The 22,014-nt window shown below is 59.3% G+C and overlaps 1 protein-coding gene across 3 annotated transcripts in view; it reads left to right on the plus strand.

Annotated features, from left to right (window-relative positions):
• The window catches only part of DAGLA (diacylglycerol lipase alpha), a 69,913-nt gene that overhangs the window by 41,758 nt on the left and 6,141 nt on the right, over positions 1-22,014 (plus strand). For 2 of the 3 annotated variants that reach the window (XM_003920204.4, XM_010335425.3), the window contains exons 2-18: positions 909-1,047; positions 1,484-1,695; positions 3,746-3,847; positions 4,334-4,472; positions 7,381-7,468; positions 9,729-9,863; positions 10,508-10,585; positions 12,829-12,953; positions 16,354-16,507; positions 17,057-17,140; positions 17,235-17,312; positions 17,736-17,816; positions 18,651-18,793; positions 19,137-19,205; positions 19,581-19,653; positions 20,876-21,072; positions 21,796-21,925. In XM_003920204.4, the coding sequence (XP_003920253.2) occupies positions 953-1,047; positions 1,484-1,695; positions 3,746-3,847; positions 4,334-4,472; positions 7,381-7,468; positions 9,729-9,863; positions 10,508-10,585; positions 12,829-12,953; positions 16,354-16,507; positions 17,057-17,140; positions 17,235-17,312; positions 17,736-17,816; positions 18,651-18,793; positions 19,137-19,205; positions 19,581-19,653; positions 20,876-21,072; positions 21,796-21,925 (1,983 nt within the window). In that variant the 5' untranslated portion in view covers positions 909-952. The remainder of the gene's footprint in view (positions 1-908; positions 1,048-1,483; positions 1,696-3,745; positions 3,848-4,333; positions 4,473-7,380; positions 7,469-9,728; positions 9,864-10,507; positions 10,586-12,828; positions 12,954-16,353; positions 16,508-17,056; positions 17,141-17,234; positions 17,313-17,735; positions 17,817-18,650; positions 18,794-19,136; positions 19,206-19,580; positions 19,654-20,875; positions 21,073-21,795; positions 21,926-22,014) is intronic. The other variant, XM_074401581.1, reaches the window with a different exon arrangement.

Here is a 22,014-nt window from a genome sequence, read left to right on the forward strand (position 1 = left end):
CTCTCCGCTTCCAGCAAAGCGAGACACTGAGAACCTCGTTCAAGAAATACTTACGGCCGGGTGTGGTGGCTCGTGCCTGTAATCCCAGCACTTTGGGAGGCAAGGCGGGCAGATCACCTGAGGTCGGGAGTTTGAGACCAGCCTGACCAACATAGAGAAATCCTGTCTCTACTAAAAGTACAAAATTAGCCTGGTGTGGTGGCGCATGCCTGTCATTTCAGCTGCTCGGGAGGCTGAGGCAGGAGAATCACATGAACCTGGGAGGCGGAGGTTGCAGTGAGCTGAGATCACACCATTGCAGTCCTCTGTCTCAAAAAAAGAAAAAAGAAAAAAAAAAATTTATTGAGCACCTGCTCTCTGCCCAGCAGTCCTCATCCTCCATGTTTGTGAGTCCAACCATACATGGTCCCTTGCCCCCACCTTCCCGAGGCCTTCAGCCTTTTTCCAGCTTCGCCAGGCTTTGTGCTGTTGGGCAGGCTTGCTCTTGGTCCGGGAAGCCCCCTCCCTTGACTCCAAGGACAGTGTGCACTTGGCCAGGTCTAAAGATTATAGGGCTTGAGGGCTGGGCTAAGGGTCCTGATCCCATGTAGGAAGAAACAGGGAGTGAGCCTCTGTTTTTAATAGAGCTGGACAGTGACTACTGGGGTAACCCCAGGTAGAAACTGATGGACCAATGCCAGTCTCGGGGGACAGGAGACACCACAGGGGGAAGGCTAAAGTCTGTGTCCTGCTGCTAAGGTCCTTTGTGTGGGCTCCTGCCCGGAGATGGGTCAGCACTTCCCGTGGCCAGCTCCAAAAATGCCTGTGCTGCTGGCCACAGAAGGGACTGATCCAGTGGCCCAGGAATGCAGTGGCCCTGGGTGCTGCCACCTCCCCAGGCAGCCACAGGGTCCTCTGCTTTCTTGCAGGAGGTGAGCGCCAGGCCCGCTGAGCCTCTGCAGAGCCACCAGCCATGCCCGGGATCGTGGTGTTCCGGCGGCGCTGGTCTGTGGGCAGCGATGACCTCGTCCTGCCGGCCATCTTCCTCTTCCTCCTGCATACCACCTGGTGAGTCCCCAGGCCTGGGGCCATAGGCCTGGGTTTGGGGAGAAAGGCTTGGAAGGAAGCTTTCTGGCCCTTTGTTCCTCCCTTCGTGGGCCCAAGTCCTGACCCTGTCATGCTCCCAGCTGCCCTGAGGAGGTGCCTGGAACATTGAGCCCCTTAGGACAGTACCCACATGGAGCTGAGACCCCTGCGACCATTGCTGGACCTGACCCCGGCACTGGGTGGAATTGCTGCCACTGTCTCCCCAAGACTGACCCTGAGTCTTTGGCCACCCAGCCCTTCTAGGCATTCAGTACCAGGTGGACAATGGTCTTAGGAGGAGGTACCTGCTGCCACCCCTCCCTCCTCTGAATCTGGGCTGGGGAAGGACCTGCTTGCTAGGGACATCTTGAGGTGTGGGGGCCGCCCCGCCTTGCTCACACGGGCTTTCCCTTGACAGGTTTGTGATCCTGTCCGTGGTGCTCTTCGGCCTGGTCTACAGCCCACACGAGGCCTGCTCCCTGAACTTGGTGGACCACGGCCGAGGCTACCTGGGCATCCTGCTGAGCTGCATGATCGCTGAGATGGCCATCATCTGGCTGAGCATGCGTGGGGGCATCCTCTACACGGAGCCCCGCGACTCCATGCAGTACGTGCTCTACGTGCGCCTGGGTAAGGGCTACCTACCCTGGGGTGATGCCCCGGACAACTCCCGCCTCTCCATTCATTCAGCCAGGATTTCCTGGGCACATGCTATGAGCCAGGTCCTGTGTTAGCACTGGGGTACACCAGTGAACTAAGGCCTTCTATGGCTTACATTCTAGACCAGGGGGCCAGCAAACTGCAGCCTGAGGGCCAAATCCAGCGTGCTGTATGTGTTTGTAAGTAAGGTTTTAGGCCAGATGTGGGGTGGCTCACACCTGTAATCCCGGCACTTTGAGGCCACATCGGGTGGATCACAAGGTCAGGAGTTCAAGACCAGCCTGGCCAACATGGGAAAACCCCGTCTCTACTGAAAATACAAAAATTAGCCAGGCATGGTAGTACGTACCTATAATCAGATAGTACGTGCCTATAATCAGAGCTACTTGGGAGGCTGAGGCAGGAGAATCGCCTGAACCCAGGAGGTGGAGGTTGCAGTGAGCCAGGATCATGCCACTGCACTCCAGCTTGGGTGAGAGAGCAAGACTCAGTCTAAAAACAAAAAAGTTTGACTGGAACATATCCATTCAGTTAGGTGTTATCTCTAGCTGCTTTGCCCCTACAACAGCCCAGTTGACTAGTTACTACAGAGACTGTAGGACTCCCAGAGTCCAAGACATTTGCTCTTTGACCCTTTACAGAAAAAGGCTGCTGACCCCTATCCTAAACCATGTGCATCTCTTCAGAGCACGTCTTTCCTGTGATCCTTTTCCATACAGGCTCGCCACTTCCTGGGAACCCCCTCAGGGGTCTGGGCTGGCTCCCCAGAGGACCAGCCCGTGTCCTCTTCCTGGGCTCAGGTTGCAGCCCCTTCTTCTGGTCGTTCCTAATGAACTCCTCTTGTGCTTCTGTGCACTGTGCTGAGCCCTTTTCCCCATGTTAACTCACACGGAGCAGGTGTTATTGGTCTCCTTTTAGAGACAAGGAAACCAGGGCCCAGGCCTAACCCCTTCAAGGTCACACAACTAGTAAGCGTGTAAATGTCGGCGATGGGATTTGAACCCAAGCTGTCTGGCTCCAAAGTCTGGTCTCTGAGCTGCCATGCTGCTGCCTGTGGGGCTGGGGCTTCCCATGCTGCCCCGGTGAGGCCAGCAGATCTCCTCTTCAGCCACCACTCCATACCCGACCCCTCCAGTCTCGGCCCTGGGCTCCGAGCAGACCTTGAGCAGACCGGCCCCTGGGCCCTTCCCCTCTCCTCCATTGGGTTCCAGGGGCCTCTTGCTGGGAAAGAGTTTTCGTAAAGTGAACACACTCTCATCTAACTTTTGCATAGTCTTACAACATACATGTTGTCACTCCCATTTTGCAGATAAGGAAATGGAGGCCCAGAGAGAGATTAGGTGACTTACCTAAGGTGTCTGATTCCAGAGTTTGGACACATGATTCTGAAATCCTGAAAGAATGAGGAAATGGGCAGGCGTGGTGACTCATGCCTGTGATCCCAGCACTTTGGGAGGTTGAGGCGGGCGGATCACTTGAGGTCAGGAGTTTGAGACCAGCCTGGCCAATATAGTGAATCCCCATCTCTACCAAAAATACAAAAATTAGCTGGGTGTGGTGGCGTGTGCCTGTAATCCCAGCCACTCAGGAGGCTGAGGCAGGAGAATCGCTGGAACCCTGGAGGTGGAGGTTGCAGTGAGTTGAGATTTCACCATTGCACTCCAGCCTGGGCAATGAACAAGAGCAAAACTCAAAAAGGAAAAAAAAAAAGAAGGATGAGGAAATGCCTCTTTATCACCCACCTTTCCAGTCACCTTCTCAGGGAGGCCCTGGGACCTGAGGGCACAGAAGCTAGGACAAGTGGTGGGCGCATTGCAAGGGGTCGGGCCCCTGCAACAGGGCCAGATGGTGACAGGACAGCCTTGGGGCCCGGAAGGCAGAGGGGCGAGGGGTGTGCTGCTGGCCCACTGCCTCTGCCTTTGCTACTGAGCTGGTTGAAGGCTCTGTGATAGGAGAGGCCAGGCCCTTCCCTGGTGGGCAGGTGGCGGCCATCCTTCAGCCAGGCCTGCTCTTCTTGCAGCCATTCTGGTGATCGAGTTCATCTACGCCATCGTGGGCATTGTGTGGCTCACTCAGTACTACAACTCCTGCAATGACCTCACTGCCAAGAATGTCACCCTCGGTACGTCTGGGCGAGGCCTGCTGGAGCCTCAGCAGCCCCAGGGGCACAGGGGACAGGATCAGTTTAGAGAGGAAGAAGCTTGGGCATTGCTGGAGGGAAATGGCTTTTGTCAGGGCACAAGCAGGTTAGTTGGGCAAGGCAGCTTCCCTCACCCCCGAGTCCTGCCAGCTGCCCTTAGGGGACCTTGGTCTGGGGTGGGCTGCAGCAGGCACGGAGCTGCCTAGTTCAAGTCGAGGCTCCTCCACATCTCCTTGAAAACCCACAGAGCTGCTTGCTCTGAGCCAAGAGTGGCCCTTGGAGTTGTGGGTGGGCAAGAGGGTGGCCACGTATGTGGCCAGAGGCTGGGACCAGGGGCTTTGGAGCCTGGCTTTTGTCCCCAGAAGCATTTGGGTGGGGAGGGAGGCTCCAGCGTCCCTTTCTTCAGAGCGGGTGAGGCAGCGACGTGTCCCCAGCGCCTCTACCTACTGCCTCGACTGCTGCCCACAGGGATGGTTGTCTGCAACTGGGTGGTCATCCTCAGCGTGTGCATCACCGTCCTCTGTGTCTTCGACCCCACGGGCCGCACCTTTGTCAAGCTGAGAGCCACCAAGAGGCGGCAGCGTAACCTTCGGACCTACAACCTGCGGTCAGTCAGCAGGGTGGGCGGGCAGCCGCAGGGTGGGCGGGCAGCCCCCGGGTAGGCTTTGCTGACTGGTGGGCAGAGGTCTCCATTCTCCAGGAGGCTGCCCCAGACCTCCCAGACTGCAGGCCAACCTTGTGTGAGCCGTGGGTATTAGTCAAAGGGCTGAACCTCTCCCTGCCTGTTTCCTTGTCTGTAAAGTGGGAATTATAACAGTTCTTGTGTCATGATGTTGTTGTGAGATTTAACTGAGATACCTGCAGAGGGACTAACGCAGTGCTCACACTGGGTAAGTGCTCAGTAAATAGTAGCTCCTGTCCTCACTGTCAGGGCTGATAATAACAATGCTAATAGCAGCAAAGGCAAGCATTGTGTATAGCAAGTTACAACTCCACCAGGCAGCTGTCATCTTCCCCGTAATACAGGTGGAGAAACTGAGGTACAGAGAGATTATGGGACTTGCCTGAGGTTACACAGCTAGAAAATGGTGAGGCTGGGAACTAGCTCAGGCAGTCTGGCTTTGGAGCCCTTGCTTAACTTTTTTTTTTTTTTTTTTGAGACAGGAGTCTGGCTCTGTTTCCCAGGCTGGAGTTCAGTGGCGTGATCTCAGCTCACTGCAACCTTCACCTCCTGGGTTCAAGCAGTTCCCCTGCCTCAGCCTCCTGAGTAGCTGGGATTACAGGCATGTGCCACCATGCCCGGCTAATTTTTGTATTTTTGGTAGAGACAGGGTTTTACCATGTTGGTCAGGCTGGTCTCCAACTCCTAACCTTGTGATCCTCCTGCCTCAGCCTCTCAAAGTGCTGGCATGAGCCACCATGCCCAGCCACTTAACTAACTATTAACACTAGGCCAGGCTGCTTCTAGAATTCAGAGATTGGAAGAGGTTAGTCAAGGAAAGCTTCCTGGAGGGGGTGAATTTTGCATGGTATTTTAAAGATGGGGGAAAGTATGCCTTGGCAGGCAAAATGAGGGAGGGCATCCAGGCAGTGTTGAAAGAAAAAGAGCGGGGCTTCCAGGGTGGACCCCAGTACCTCCTGTGAATGGGGTTTCTATAGTGCATTATGTAAGGAGCTCCCCATGATGAGCCCTTTATGCCAGCTGTCCCCAAACTTTTTACACAGGGGGCCAGTTCACTGTCCCTCAGACCGTTGGAGGGCCGCCACATACTGTGCTCCTCTCACTGACCACCAATGAAAGAGGTGCCCCTTCCTGAAGTGCGGCGGGGGGCCGGATCAATGGCCTCAGGGGGCCGAATGCGACCCGTGGGGCTGTAGTTTGGGGACGCCTGCTTTATGCAATTCATCCCTTTAATCCCTTTGTGAGCCACAACCTTGTTGTGAGACCGTTCTACAGATGAAGAATCCAGGTCTCAGAGAGGGTGGGTCACCTGCCCCGGGGTCATGCTGCTGGGGTACAGAACTGCACCCCACCTGCAGCCCGGAGTAGCTGGCTCAAGCACCCTCACCTGGGGAGCAGGCTGCCTGGGCCCCCTGCCCAGCAGGAATGTCCTCCATCCCACCCTCCTGCGCCGCTATGTTCGGCTTCCCATACCTTCCACGTCAGCTCGGCACTGCAGCCGGAGCCACACCCGTGCCTGCTCTGGCCACCTCCCAGCCCAAAATGCCAGGTCTTGGTGCCAAGGCCCCAGAGCCCATTTTCCCTCCCAACCCAGCTAGCCACCACCACCCATCCCACAGTGCTCTGGGAACCCTCCTTGGCCAGCACACTGTTCCTTCATCAGGCCCCTGGAAGGTGGGACACTGTCTTAGAATGTACAGCTGCCCAAGTCCCTAAGAGCCAGCAGGTCCCCAAAGCAGCAAGTCCCTGTACCCGTCCCTACCTGCTTCTTGCAGCCCTGGGAGACCCTGTTGCCCTCCTCCTCGTGGTCATCTACCTTAGGGAGCCAGGGTTGGAGAGCAGGAAGCGGTCCTTAGACACGGGGAAGAGCCAAGAGGCTCAAAAAGGGCCCGGCCTGTCACTCCTGATGAGCGTTAAGTGCCTTGAATGCATCTGAGGGTCACCCTTGCCTTCTCTCCTGACCACCCAGCATCAGGCTTTTAAGGAGCCAGCACATGGCACAAAAGCAAGCCAGCCCCTTCTTGCTCGGTTTGGAGGTCTGCACTTTTAATGTTGGATCTGTTATCTTTATGCTCAAACACACTGACTCCAGATACCCAGCCTAGGAGGATCCTCTGTGAATCACTGGCCCATTGCTCTGCCTTTGGGTAGACTCCTGGAGACCCCGATTCTCCATCCGAGCAGCCAGATCCACTGGGGGTGGGGTTGGGGGGTAATAACAGACAGAGAATAGACCATGTTGGGGAGGGGTAGTGCCCTCCCACGACCTAGGTATCAGATCTAAGGAACTGGGGAATGCAGAGCCTCATTCGGCCCCATCAATTTCCTGTAAGTAGAGTATGTAAGTATATAGGTGTCTGAAATCCTTTCTGGGGAAAAGCAAGTCTTTCTGGAAGGTCTATTCCAGGCCTTAGAATGAGATGACAGAGAGGCCCAACACCCTGCTGACCTCTCCCAGGGTTTGAGCCTTTGGACACCTGAGCTGCAGGGTAGCCCCACGTTAGGCTCCCAGCTCTGAAGCCCCAGAGCCTGCCTGGGTCCAGTCTTCCAGAAACCAAGGAGCCTCTCCACCACTCCCCACCTCCCTCTTCGACCCACTTACCCTTGGCCAGCAGCACACACCATCCTAAGCTAGCAGGAGTCTGTCAGGCAGTGCCCCTGATAGCCAGCAGCCAGGCCACGGGCCACCAGCTTTGGAAGGGCCTAGGCCCTGTTCTCTCCCATACCCCGCTGTGGGAACCCTTTGGTAGGGTCCTGGGAACAGGCTGCCCTGTTTCCATAACGTCTGGTCCAGCCCTCTGACCTCATACATACTGCCTCTCCCACTTTGCAGGCACCGCTTAGAGGAGGGTCAGGCCACCAGCTGGTCACGCCGGCTCAAAGTGTTCCTCTGCTGCACGCGGACGAAAGACTCCCAGTCAGTAAGTACTGGGAGGTCGCCCCCCTCTGGCTCACGTCCTGTGGTCAGGTGATTTGGGGGGCCGTTTGCTCCTTTGGCAAAGTGGGATGGCGCAGGACTGGTGGGAAGGAGCTGGGTTTCCAGCGTGAGCAAATACAGCCTGCTCACACGGGGGCCTGTTATTCACTGACTCACTGGCTCCAGCATTCGAGACAGTGTCCACTTGCTTTGTCAAGGGAACAGAAAGCTGTGAAGACTTTGTATCAAAGCCCTTGGAACTTATACTCTGGTTTAGGACAAGAAATACTCAAAGTCAGGGTGACCTGAAGACAAAGAAAACTAGCATTTCACCAGCAGCAGATTAATCAGGAAGACCTGGCTAAGCCAATAGGCACTTAGCACAGTCCCAGATGGGGGCACATAGTCAGCCTTCGGCACCTGGCCCAGATGGGGGCACATAGTCAGCCTTCGGCACCTGGCCCAGATGGGGGCACATAGTCAGCCTTCGGCACCTGGCCCAGATGGGGGCACATAGTCAGCCTTCGGCACGTGGCCCAGATGGGGCCACATAGTCAGCCTTCGGCACCTGGCCCAGATGGGGGCACATAGTCAGCCTTTGGCACCTGGCCCAGATGGGGGCACATAGTCAGCCTTCAGTACCTGGGAGCTCAGAAAAGTGGCCACAGGGCCAGACCTAGCCAAGACACTTGCAGAAGGAAGACAGGGCCAGCTGGGGGCGGCCTCCAGGGGGAGGGAAGGGAGGCAGGCCCTGGGGTCCTCCAGGAACACCCCACAGTGGGCAGGGACTTTAGAGATCATCCAGTCCCACCCCTCGTTTTACAGATCAGGCAGCTGAGGCCCAGAGAGGTGGAGTGACTTGCTCAGCGTCCCACAGCTAGTTAGTAGCAGAGCCAGTGAGGTCAGGAGACCACTCCTCCCTGAGGCAGACAGCAAAGTGCCTTCCACGGAAGCCACCGGGAAGCCTCGAGTGGCTCCTGCCCACCAGCGTCCCCTGGTGAGCCGTAGAGTGAGTAATCCAGTAAAAGAAAGCCCCCAAGTTTCCCTGGTGGGCGGGGAGCACCCCCTTGGGTCTCTCTGGGGTGGTCTGAGGGGTCTGGGCCACAGGCAGGCCAGGCAGAGGGCAGAGAGCCGGCCCCTGGCGGATGGAGGCTGGGGCTACTGTGTGGCGGGCACACCCACCTCTCCGGGCACGTGGGTAGAGCTGGGGCTGTTGTCAGCATCTGGGGAACGGGCAGTACCTCCCAGCGGAGCCCCAGGGCAAGGTTCCCAATAGGCGCTGACGGTCCCAGGGGCCAGGTCTGGTCCCAAGCTCAGTTTGATCAGCCTGTGTTGTGTCGCTTACACATTTTAATTGGACGCCAGCATTTAAAAATCAGGGCGTTTCCATAAACTCCTGTACTTCTGAATCCGGGGCGGTCAGCTGGAGCCGAGCAGTAGCTGGCTGTGTTTCGCTCCATTTGGCATTTGAGTTGGCAGCCCTTGATTTATCCACGACAAGTGCCAGACATTCAGGGGCGAGACCCAGTGAGATGGAGTTCATTGCCATGTGGTGGTTCCCACCTCAGCCCCTCCTGACAGGTGAGGGAAGAGGCTCTGGGCTGCAGTGTGGGGCGGGGAAGGGAAGACGGAGGTGCCAGCCAGCAGGGCTCGCCTCCTGCCCTGAGGCCCAGACATACGCTGTCCTTAGGCCACGGGCCTGGAGAGAAGCTGCGGGGGCCACTGGGCCATCGAGAACACCCCCTTCTAGGGTGCATTGTGGGGGGTCACTGAGCCAGCAGCCTGTGGGTAGCTGAGGGAGGGGCCTGAGACCTGGCAGGCTCCACAGAGGCCTGAAGAGGGACGTCCAGGGTCACAGCTGGTGGGGCCAAGGGGGCCAGGAACTTAGCTGGGTTTTTCTGCTGGAGAGAAAGGCTAGAGGAGACATGAACCGGAGCCGCCGGCCTTGGTCCCAGTGTCTGGGAAAGTAAAAAGGAGTGGCTCAAGTTGGCACCTGCTCTAGGTAGACAGTGGGTACCCCGGGAATTCCAAACTACTGCCAGGTCTAGGAGGCCAGAGCCCTGGGCAGGGCCCTCAGGGTCACAGGCGCACAGGGCTGCACGGGGTCAGGCGCAGCGGGGGCTGCGGGGGTGCCGGGGAGAACCTGCCCGGGGATCCCCGAGCAGACACTTCTGCAGCCTCCCAACCCGGGGGGATTTACTCCTGGCCTCTCGTCCTCTCTCCTGCTCCCCTGCCACTGCCTCCTGCCTTCCTGGGCCTCGTAGGATGCTTACTCAGAAATCGCCTACCTCTTTGCCGAGTTCTTCCGGGACCTGGACATTGTCCCGTCCGACATCATCGCTGGCCTGGTGCTGCTCCGGCAGCGGCAGCGGGCCAAGCGCAACGCCGTGCTGGACGAGGTGAGCCCCGCCAACCCCTCCTCCGTGACCGCCCCACACCACCCTCCTTTCGGGCCCCTTCCCTGCGGCCCCTGCAGCAGAGAGCTCGCTCCCACCCAGCTCCGCAGCCACCACGCACCCTCTTGCACCTTGGAGGCCACCTTTTGCCGCAGGCTCCCCCTGCCTTCCTGAGCTTGTCCTTTAGCCAGGCTTTCCGTGACCACTACTGCAGGGACTTTCCGAGCACTGCGTGGCTGCCTCTGTGGCTGGCCCTCAAAGAACTTCTAACCACAGGCTTGGTGGCCGCCGTGAGCTCCCGAGCCAGCCTTCTGCATGACCGCTCTACACCCCCCACATCCCTACCAACACACCAACCCCAGTTAGGGTTTCTCAGGATCTCATAAAAATACCTCCCCACCCCCTACTAGGAGCCAGGAATGTCCTCAGGGCCTTGATGTTTTGGGTAGAAGGGGAGCATCTGGAAATAGGGAGAAACCTCAGATTTTGGAAAAGTGGCTGAATCTTGGAAGAACTAGAAGTTGCATGCTGCTTTGGGCTTCTCAGCCTTTGGGAAGCAGGCAGATGCCAGGGCCTGGGCCCCCTTTCCCGGCCATGTAGCTGGGCCTGGGCCAGCCATTGTCCCTCTTCACCTGCCCATCTTACAGGCAAACAATGACATCTTGGCCTTTCTGTCTGGGATGCCAGTGACAAGAAACACCAAGTACCTCGACCTCAAGAATTCGGTGAGTCAGAGATGAGCTCCCACCCCACCCACCCCACCCCCATCCCTCCCTCTCTGCCACAATGACCTAAGCAAACCCCTCCCAGCTGTCCTCGCAGTGCCAGCCACATGGCCCCCGCCCGGTCTCCCTCCCAGCTCTCTGGAGAGCCTCCCTGCTCAGATCATGCCCTTCACAAGAACCACCCACCTCACACCGGTTCTACAAACGGATCCCCTGAATTCCTTTACCAAGTTCAGAAGTGTTTGGTCCTGGCCTCTTGAGATGACAGATGCTTCACCAGGGTGAGCTGCTAGGATTTTTGCTGCTGCTGTTATGAAACGCAGCGGGCGTAGAACTTGATTTCCGAGCTTTTTTAGTAGAGGAACCTTTTCGCAAGTGCCTTTAGTAGAAATCCAGCATGTTACAGGGAAAGGTGTTGCCAGTACAGTGCTGGGAGAGCCCAGCCCCGCGCCCAGCACAGCCCAGGCTGGAACTACAGCTGGCAGCCGGGAGGAACGGGCTCTGCCTCGGGTAGCGAACGGTTAGAGCGTGCATCTGCTCTGATGTCGGTCGCTGCGACCCCCAGCAGGCCCCTCATCTGTGAAATGACACTGGGCACACCTTCCACCAGAGCTGTGCTGGGAGGACATGAGCCATTCCCATCACAGTGCCCAGCCAGGATGCCGATGGAAAGAATTCCGTCCTTAGAAATCTCAGTCCTTCAGGCCACGTATGCCATCTCGAACCTGCAATCCCAGCACTTTGGGAGGCTGAGGTGGGAGGATTGCTTGAGGTCAGGAGTTTGAGACGAGCCTTGGCAACATAGTGAGACCCCATCTCTACCCCCTATCCCCAAAAAATAGCCAAGCATGGTGGCACTTGCCTGTGACCCCAGCTACTTGGGAGACTGAGGTAGGAGGACTGCTTGAGCCCAGATCAGGGCTGCGGTGAGCTATGATTGTGCCACTGCACTCCAGCTGCACTGTTTCCTAAAAAGAAGAAAAGAAACCCCAACACTCAGTCCCTTAGAAAAGCCTCTGTCCGCCCTGTCTGCCCCTACTCCCCCACAAAGCAGGCATTTGTATCCTCTCTAAAAATAGCCGCATCCATAGTGGGTGCCCCAAACCAGCCCATTCCTGCTTGCCAGGCTCTGCCCTGGCTGCTCTCACCACCCTCTCCCTCCCACTGCTCACAGGGAGCAGGGAGGGCAGGCAGCTGTGACTCCCATCAAGCGACTCCCATTGAGGTGCCAGGTCACACCTGCCACCTGGCAGAGGCTGCCAGGGCCCGCCCCGCCCCCGAGGCTGTAGGGAGCTTCCGACAGGGAGAGGATGATTACCTCCCCACTCTCGTTCCTGAAGAGCAGCCAGGCTGGCCGGGGATGTTTCCATGGGCCTCGGGGCCCTGATTAAGTTGCCACCTATTTCACTTCACAAGGTGACTAATCACCCTCTTTAACTTTTACAAGGTGGCTAATTCTCTGTCTCAGTGCCTGGGGCACTGGAAGCTGGCAGGCACTTTGCTGGGACACCCCTGCCTCTTCCTCCCTCCACCCTAGCAGCCAATAACCTCCTCAGTGTCAAAGGTGGCGGCAAGGCCTCAGACACACTGGCTTTCAAACTGGCACCTTTCTCCCGAGAGATCCCAATCTCCCACAGAGAGATCCCAGTCTCGCACAGACGCGGCCTCTGCCCAGAGCCCTGGGAGCCTGCAGCTGGCTGAGTCAAGCTGAAGGCTCCCAATGTTTGCAGACAACCCAAGGGCCAGAGATTTGGTGATTGGTCTCCCGGCCCAGCAAGGATGCCCTGCTGCCCAAGCCCACACAGCTCGCCCAGCTGGAGGGCCAGGGCCTTTCAGGGCTACGTTTTCACAGCACCAAGGGCCCTTCTCAGGGCTGATTGCTGGGGGTTGGGGGGCGCGGATTACTACTCATGCCCCTCAACTCTTGCCTTCTCTGGAAAACAGGCAAGGAAATCGACCAAGTAATTTTCTGACCCCAAATCATTAATTCGGAGACTGGAGCAACAGGACGGGTCTCTGAGGACTGCCGTGTCCTGGTTGCATGGAGATAATTAGGGAAATGCAATTATCGCCTGGAGTAGTGTCCCTCCTCTAAGGCCTGGGCCCTGCACCCCCACAGGGGACTGGCAGCCCCTCCCTGCCTGGGGGTGGGTCTGCAGGCTCCCACCCTGGGGAACTGCTGGGCCCCAAGGCTGCGGGCAGGAAGGGCAGGAGGTGATCGCCCTCCGCCTCCTCTCTTCTAGCAAGAGATGCTCCGCTACAAAGAGGTCTGCTACTACATGCTCTTCGCCCTGGCCGCCTATGGCTGGCCCATGTACCTGATGCGGAAACCCGCCTGTGGCCTCTGCCACCTGGCGCGATCTTGCTCGTGAGTACCCCTGTCCTGTCTCCTCCCGGGTGCTGTGTGAAGAAGGGTGAGGTAAGGGGCTGTGCCCACTGCCTTGCCCTGAGTGGCTGCTTTTCTGCGTCTTCTCTGGGCCTTTCTAGTTCTGTATTATCCCTGAGCAGTGAAGCTGTGGCCTTTGGAATCACACAGTGATGGGTTTGAATCCAGACGTCGTCACTTGCAGCCTTGGGCGAGCGAGTCTACCTCTCTGAGGCTCGGTTTCTTTATCTGCGAAGTGGAGATATTGCTACATGCCTCGTAGAAGTTTTTGGAGAGGGCTAGATGAGATATTGCATAACTCCCACACTGCTGCCCCCCCTCCCTTCTGGCGTTCTCTCTCTGCCCCCTCAGCCATTCCCTCCTGCCCACATCTTCCCTTCTCTCGGCTCCCCTCATGTGCTCTGCCTTTCTGGAAAAAAAGGGCTTTCCTGGTAGGGAGGCCCCATCCATAGAGGTCTCTGAAAAGGCACGGAGAAGGCCCATTAGTTAAAGGCTCCAGCTTTCCGGGGGATCTCAGAAAGGCCTTAGCCCCCAGACCTGGCCTGCAGCCTGGCTCCGCCCTCAGCCTACCGCTTGGGGGCTGGGTGGACTCTGCTCTCCTAAGTGGGCCAGAGAAGGTCACCTGCTCCAGGAGGAACCCCCTCCCTATCCTGGGTGTCTCTGCCCTCAGCTCATGCCAGGAAGAAGGAGGACAGCTCCCTCGGCTTCCGTTCTGGAAAGGCTGGCATGCAGGGCGGCAGCTTCTGTCCTCGACATCCCCGCCCTTGGGACCCACAGCAGCCACACCCACTCTGCAGACCCTGACCTGTCCTCAGAAAGCTGGGTGGCTCTCGGGGCCTGATTCTCATCATCCGTCTGGCGACTGATCAGAGAGGACTGGAGCCCCTCATGCCCTCTTCCCATCTTTGTCAGCTGCACGTGCCTGGCATTCTTGCCTGCATCCCTGGGAGTACCAGCCACGGCAGAAAACTTCTCAAAATGAGCACCAGGCTGAGTGCTGAGACCTGGGCTCTGGCAGGCCTTGCTCCATGACTCACTGGCAGTGTGGGGACATCTCTTGGAGCCTCTGTTTCCTAAATTGTAACAGGCAGTATCTCTCCTGCCTGGCCATAGGGTGTTTCAGAACCCAGGGCGTCACTGGCAGGCAGGGCTCTTTTGGTGCCCTGCAAACAGGAGGGATGCTGGCATTTGCATTAGGTGTCTTAGTGCTGCAGAGAGAGCAGAGTCCTTAGACCTCATGAGGGCCCAGCCAGGCCCCTGCCTGGAAGAACCAGGTGCCTGTGGGGCAGACAGAGGTAGGCTTACAGCCCAGGGTGTTGGGAGGAGTCCAGAGGCCAGTGCCCTTCTCAGTGCCCCAGCCTGTCCACAGCAGCCTGGCAAGAGGGAAAAGGGCTGCGCTTCTGCCCTGGGCCCAGGCTTCTCCCCCGGCAGCAGTTCTCGGCCCATGCAGAGCACAGCGAGCCAGGCTTGCTCCTGGCTTGGCTCCAGCCCTGCCCTGGATAAACCCAGGGCCCTCCTGTCCAGGGTGCTGGCCCTGCTCCCCTGACTGGTTCCCCTGGCCTGAAGATCACTGACTCAGAGGCAGCCCTGTCACTGGAGAAGCAGGGAGCCATGTTTTATTAAGCACCAATTATAGGCCAGACCTTTTCTGCATCTTGGACCCTTGATCTCACACCAGCCTGGTGACGTAGCTGTCGGCTTAGAATGGCCGAGTGCCCTCCAGGCCCTTGGGGTCAGGAAGTGACACAGCAAGGCTTCAGACTCAAGCCTCCAGCCTCTAAAGGCCACGCTGTTACAGCCTCATGCTCAGGTGAGGTTGGAGCAGGAACAGCTGCCTGAGCCCAGGAGTCAGCCCCTAGACCCTGACTGCCAACACTTGACCTGCAGTGTGGCGGACCACACTCTCCCATCCTACACCGGGGTTGTCCCCGCTAAGCCCCGTGGCTTTCTCAGTGAAGCCTCTTCCCATTGGAAAGTGTGTAATAGTCACCCAGGTGACGCTCCAAGTGAAGACAAACTTCTCAGCATCACCGGAATCTAAGATTCCTAATAAAATCTAAGCTGTCATCCCGTGACAACTGGCAGGCCCAGTCACGTGGGCGTCAGCGCCTAGTGCCTGATCAGTGGGGTGCTGGCTCCCTCTGGTGGCCAGAGGCACAGCTGCACCTAGCTGGGTGCCCAGCTCCAGGGCTGCCTCATTCATTTCTGCAGGGAGGCTACTACGTGCCTGGCACTGTTTGTGTGCCCAGAATACAGTGGCGAACCTCTCCGAGGTTCTGCCTAGCAGGGAGGTGGACAGTGCATAGACAAAGCAATAAGACACGTGGTGGAGCAGATGGGCGCTTTGGACCCACGTAAAGCCGGGTGCCTGGTCGGGATGGGGAGCGCTGGGGCCTGGAGAGCCCTGGCTGTTAGATGAGGTGCCAGGAGAGACCTCACTGTGACAGGACATTTGAACAAAGGCCCAGAGGGGCCAGGGCCCAGGCCACGCCGCCTCAGGTCTGCTGCTGCTCAGGTGCTTCTGACCACACCGGCAGCAGGTCAGAGAGAACAGGGCCTGGTGGGTAGACAGAGTGTTGCTGCAGGGGCTTAAGAAGAAAATGATGTGGCTCGACTCACCTTAAAAGGGCCACTTCATTGCCGAGCTGAGAGTGTAGGGGCAAGTGCAGGAAGGCCAGTCAAGGCCACCAGGGCAGTCCCAGGCAGAGCTGCCGGGCAGGGGCGGGGAGGAAGGGAACACCTGAAGTATGGCTCTGAGTGTGAAGGGAGGCCGAGCACGTGTACTGACCGAGTGGCATGGCCATGGGGGTGAGGGCTGAGGAGCCATAGACAGCTGCAAGCCAGAGCCCAAGCAACCAAGGGGCCTTGGGAAGACCTCAGCAGGGCTGGGGTACACAGCAGGGCTGGGGTTTGGGAGCTGGCAGGATGTCAGGCATCTGAGGGAGTGTTGCCTAGGCCATTGGATGGATGCATCTGGGGGTCGGGCGGGCCTGGGGTGGATTCCTGAGTGTGCAGGTGGTGTCTAAACACAAGACTGAATGAGCTCATGGAGGGGCCAGTACCCCTAGAGGGACCCCAGGGCCTCAGTGTTGGGGACACCGATGAGTAGGCACTGCCCAGGGGAGTCCCAGAGAGGAGGGGGCCCCAGCCAGGTGGGGAGAGGGAAGGGCCCGAAAGGTCAGGTGCTGCCCAGAGCTTGGTTAAGAGGAGGGCTAAGAGTGGCCTGCGGATTTGGTAACATGGTCACCAGGACTTAGCGAGGGAGCTTTGGGAGAGGCAGTGGAGCTGAAAGCCCACTGGAACTGCTTCCAGGGACGATGGCGGGAGAAAATTGTTCCCTTGGGAACTCCCTGGCCCTGAACTCTCTGCCACCCCGCCCCAGGTGCTGCCTGTGTCCTGCGAGGCCGCGGTTCGCCCCAGGAGTCACCATCGAGGAAGACAACTGCTGCGGCTGCAATGCTATTGCCATCCGGCGCCACTTCCTGGACGAGAACATGACGGCGGTGGACATCGTCTACACCTCCTGCCACGATGCGGTGAGGCCAGGCAGGGCGGGCAGGGCTGGGGCCTGAGGGCCCGCGATACTGAGGCTGTCCTTCCAGGCCAGCAGGAGCCATTGCTTGGTTGGTGCTGGCTGGTTGCAGCTTCCAGGCATCCCTAGCTGGGCAGACCAGAGGTGGCCCCTCGTCCTCCCCAGACCCTGGTCTGCACCACCTCTGGGGCTGGGAAGCAGACATCAGCCCCACCCCCAGTGTTCGGGTTGCTGGGCCCTAGCCCTCCGGGGAAAGGAAGTGAGGGCAGCAGCAGGGAGGTTTTGGGGAGCAGCAGCCATCACCTGGACTCTGCGAGTGGTGGCACTCAGGGCTGCCAGAGGCAGTGAGAAGCTGGGAGGGCAGGCCAGGCCTGTGGCTAGGGACGGGAGGAGATCCCCAGTGACCCTGGGAGCCCATCAGCCCCTCCGAGGGCAGAGGCCCCGTGGCTGGTGGAGCCGGACTTCCTGGCCAGGAAGGAGACCTGCCTAGGTCACTTTCCCTGAGTCTGGCCCCACCAGGGCTACTCAGGCTCACGAGCTGCCCACCTCCTAGGTCTATGAAACGCCCTTCTACGTGGCGGTGGACCATGACAAGAAGAAGGTGGTGATCAGTATCCGGGGGACCCTGTCCCCCAAGGTACGCTACCTGTGGCTCCCAGCCCCCGGGGGTGCCTGCCTCCCTCTTTCTGTCCCCTTCAGCCCACCCCTCACCTGTCTCTTCTCTCCCTAAGGACGCCCTGACTGACCTGACGGGCGATGCTGAGCGCCTCCCCGTGGAGGGACACCACGGCACCTGGCTGGGCCACAAGGTACCCAAGTCATGGCCCCAGGCCCCCTGGGCTTCTTCCCTCCCCTGCCAGTGTGCAGAAGCATGTGTTGCTGGGGGTTCTTTCCTGCTCGCTGGGCGCTGGAAGAGATGGGTCAGAGGCATGGATCAGTCTGGAAGGCCCACTACGGCCCACTGCTGTGACCCCCACAGCCCTGCCCAGCGCAGAGCCTGTCCATGGAAAAGCCGGAGAGGCAGCTGAGAAGAGCTCACACCAGCTCCATTAGCCACACCGCCCCTCTGAGCCTTACTGCCTACCTGTGAAGTGGAAATGACACGATCAGCGAGTTCACCAGGCCCAAAGGGGAATATGAACGGGGCAGGGTTGCTGAGCCACAGGTCACTGTGGGTTTGCTGGTCACTGGGAGGCCTCCCACTAACCCTGCTTCTGTTCCTGCCCACCCAGGGAATGGTGCTCTCAGCTGAGTACATCAAGAAGAAACTGGAGCAGGAAATGGTCCTGTCCCAGGCCTTCGGGCGAGACCTGGTGAGGCATTTTCCATGACACCAAGCCCTTGTCACACCCGGGTCCCCCTCCTCCGAGGCAGCAGAGAGAGGAGAGGATGGATGAGTGATGGATCCTCACACCTCCCACAAAGCCAGGCTCCCGCGACCCCTTCGAGCCTGGCTCCCAACCCCTCCTCTCTTGTGCCAGGGCTCGCAGGCGTCCTGCTCTGCCCCACCTACAGTCACTGGGCACCTGCTTCATGCCAGACACTTGAGGATGATTCAGGGCAGGCGGCTTTCAGCCTCATAGCTGCAGAGTCATTTGTCAGAAGGAAATATGGAGAGGCTCAAAATATAGAGCAGAGAGGTGCCCTCTAGGGTGCCTCTCTGCCTGGGGGGCTCTGAGCCCTGCCCACTGGCCATGGTCTGTGCAGATAGCTCCTGAGGTGCCACCAGCTGCCCCTTCCAAAGCAAAGCAGACTCTGGCCTCAGGAGACTTCAGTCTAGTAGTGAGGGTAGAGGGATGGGGTCAGGTAACCACATTTGTAACAGAGTAATGACCCTAGTGATAAAAAGCTCCATCCCCGCTACAGATGCAATAAATTGAGTGAGTGAGCCACTCCTGGAACATCAGGAGGGCTGTCCCAAGCACAGAACCCCTGAGCAAGGTTTTGAAGCCTAAGTAGGAGTTTATTAGAACAGTCTGGCTAAGCAGTCGCTCTGCGGGGACCTAGCTTGGTTCTCTCTGTCCTGGCATTCACACGGCACAGACATGATCCCAGGACTCTGGGAAGACCCCTCGGCCTCCTTTGGGTTGGCTAGACCATCGCTTGGCGGCAGCAGGCAGGGCTCTCAGACTTCTCTTGGTCTCCAGGGTCGCGGAACCAAACACTACGGACTGATTGTGGTGGGCCACTCCCTGGGCGCGGGCACCGCTGCCATCCTCTCCTTCCTTCTGCGCCCGCAGTACCCGACCCTCAAGTGCTTTGCCTACTCTCCCCCAGGGGGCCTGCTGAGGTGAGCCGTCTGGGGCCTCAGAGTTGGCTGGGGCATTCCGGACCAGTGGGGGCTGAGGGTTGGCTGGGGCTCGGGCTGGACTGGGAGTCTGAGTTCTGGTCACGTGGAGGTCTGGGGGCCTGGAGAGTGGAGGGTGGCGGTCTGAAATGCCATGTGGCCCTGGGATCCACCCAGCGAAGCCTCCCCAGTGGAAAAGACAGAGCAGGGAGGAGGCAGCCCAGCCAGCTCCCCAGGAGCCAACCCAGGAAGCAGGGGCAGGGCTTGCATCTGGCTGGACCCGAGATTCCAGATCGCCACTACCCCTCCCCCTTGGCCTTAGCTTCTGCTTCGGCTTCCCTTGCAGTGAGGATGCGATGGAGTATTCCAAGGAGTTCGTGACTGCTGTGGTTCTGGGCAAAGACCTCGTTCCTAGGTGAGTCCTTCCCCCCGCTGCATGGTCCCTTGCCAGGCTGTTTCTCCCTTCTCCAGGCCTCTCCCCGGCCCCCACATCCGTTTCGCTCCGATTCCCGTCTTTCAAGGGACTCCACGCCCCTTCCCACCCTTAGCTGCCCCGTCGGCGGAGAGAAGCCCAGGTGAACACACGTGCCGGCGCCCGTCCTGCCTGTGCTCCTGCTCCTCAACTCTGCCCTGGGGAGCTGCTCTGTGGACTCCTCTCCACCCCACGATCCTGCAGACTTGTCTTCTTGTTCCCGGGGCTGCGATGTGTCTGGCCCTCTGCTGCTCGCCCCCGTACCTCTCATAGCCCCCACCAGGCCTGGCTGATGGCCCTGTCTCGCTCCCTCCCCAGGATCGGCCTCTCCCAGCTGGAAGGCTTCCGCAGACAGCTCCTGGATGTCCTGCAGCGAAGCACCAAGCCCAAAGTGAGCCCCCGCCTGGGCACCCTGCCTCTGTGCAGCCTCGCCCGTCCCTGCCCTTGTCCCCCACCGGTTTCTTGGGCAAAGCACAAGAGGCCCTGCCATGGGAGGCCAGGCCAGCATGTGACTGCTGTCGTGGGAACTTGAGACTGTCAGACCCTCAGCGTCCCCAAGCTCAAGCCATCCAACCCCTGTCATTGTGCAGATGGGGAAACTGAGACCCAGAGTGGGAGGGACTTGCATTTGCTCACAGAGCAAGTTAGAACAGAATCTGGACGGGAATCAAGGGGCTCCCGTCACACAGTCAGAACGATACGGAGACTGAGCGGCGAGGAAAGGCCCCTGCCGACGCCGCCGAGATTCCCCAGGCTCAGGGAGGGCTGGGAATGAGCTGTGGAGAGGATTTGGGTACAGTTTGTTCTGATTTTCTGCTGTGGCCAAGAGGAGAGGGTCAGCCCTTCCTAATCCGCATCAGGTCTCTGGAGGACATGGCGGGTGGGTTGGCCAGGTGGGGGTGGGCGCGCGGTGGCCAGGCACGCCGAGGCAGGCCGGGCGCAGGAGGAAGAGCGGGTCCCCTGGGTGGTCACCCCTCCTCGCCACCCGCCCCCTGCTCTGGGTGGGCCCTCAGCCCGTTCACTGTCTCAGCCCCGTCTGGACCGTTCCCAGCTTTGGTGCCCTAGACTCTATGCAGGCAGGGCCCTGGGCCAGGTAGCAGGTGCCAGGCGGTGAGCAGGGCAGCAAAGCTTTGTGGGGCCGTGTCTGCCTGGAGGAGCCTGGTTCCGGGGAGGTGGAACGGCTCCCACCAGATTAATTCTGGGCCTTCGTCAGGCCAGGCCTGGCAGGTCCAGCGGGACTCAGCTCTAGAGTCTGTCTGGCCTCAGACTTGCGGAGTGACCCAGAATAAGTCCCTTCCCCTCACTGGGCCTGTCTCCCCATCTACTAGATGAGGGGTTGGCTGGGCTTCCAGCCCCTTGGCAGCCCTGAAATTCAACAATTCCATGTCATCTGTCCTTGGCACCTTATTGGCCGTCTGGCCACCGTGCACCTCAGCCACTGCCTCTTCAGGTGGGCACCGACGTCTAACGCTCCGGCCACTGCCCTTCCCCTGCCCTTTACCATCTCGCCTCCCACCTCTCACCTGCTGAGCCCCCCTTCTCAGCACCCTGCCCCTGCCCCCCAGCCAGTGCCTCTTAGCCCTGCTCCATCTCCCCTGTTCCACCCCACACAGTGGCGGATCATCGTGGGGGCCACCAAATGCATCCCCAAGTCGGAGCTGCCTGAGGAGTTAGAGGTGACCACCCTGGCCAGCACACGGCTCTGGACCCACCCCAGCGACCTGACTATCGCCCTGTCGGCCAGCACCCCACTCTACCCGCCCGGCCGCATCATCCACGTGGTCCACAGCCACCCTGCCGAACAGTGCTGGTAGGTTCTGCCAGGGTCTGCTGCTGCAGAGGGCCGTGGCCGGGGCAGGGGCAGTGGAGGGCAGGGCCAGCCTTGGCTCAGTTGCCCCTCGGGGCTGGGGGTGGAGGCTGGAAGAAGATGGCCCAGGGCCCCCACAGAGGCCTTCCCCAGCCTTGGGCCCTGGAAATGGAACAAAAGGCCAGCCCCGAGCAGGACTCTGGGCTTCTCTCTCCATAGTCCGGCTTCACCTCCCAGCGTCAGTCCCCCACGGCAGCTCTCCCACTCCTGGTCCATTTAAACGTGGGTGCCCTGAAGGGCTCACCCTCAGGCCCTGGCCGGCTCACCCCTCAGTTGTCACTGGCTTTACCAGGGGGATTCCTGGGAGACAGCTGTGAGCAAGGTAGGGGCAGGGGCAGGAGCAGAGCAGGAGAGGCACGAGGGCAGACCTTTCCCACCCTGCGCTCCTCCGGACGCAGGGCCTGGCTCCTCCCTCCAGGGTTGGCTGCCTCCCCTGACACCAGCTGGCGAGCTGGGCCCTGCCCTAGGTGGAGCCAGTGTGGCCCAGGCCAAGAGCAGGTTCAAGGCTGTGGAGGGACCATGGCTGAGGCTCAAGGTCAGCCTTTCCCAGGCTGAGGGCAGGACAGGAGCCAGGCCGGGAACACAGCCCTGCTGCCAGGAGGCCCTGGCACCAAGGGCCAGGCCACCACCCCACCCTCAGCTCCCCTCCATCCATGTCCCTCTCAGCTGCTGTGAGCAGGAGGAGCCCACGTACTTTGCCATCTGGGGCGACAACAAGGCCTTCAATGAGGTGATCATCTCGCCAGCCATGCTGCACGAGCACCTGCCCTATGTGGTCATGGAGGGTCTCAACAAGGTGAGGCAGCTCGCTGCAGGGCTGCTCTGGGGAGCAAGGCCTGGCGCCCAGCAGAGCCCCGCAGGCGCCTTGCAGGTCGGAGCACTGCC

The sequence above is a fragment of the Saimiri boliviensis genome, chromosome 6 (genome assembly GCF_048565385.1).
Source record: "Saimiri boliviensis isolate mSaiBol1 chromosome 6, mSaiBol1.pri, whole genome shotgun sequence".
Taxonomy (NCBI): Eukaryota; Metazoa; Chordata; class Mammalia; order Primates; family Cebidae; genus Saimiri; species Saimiri boliviensis.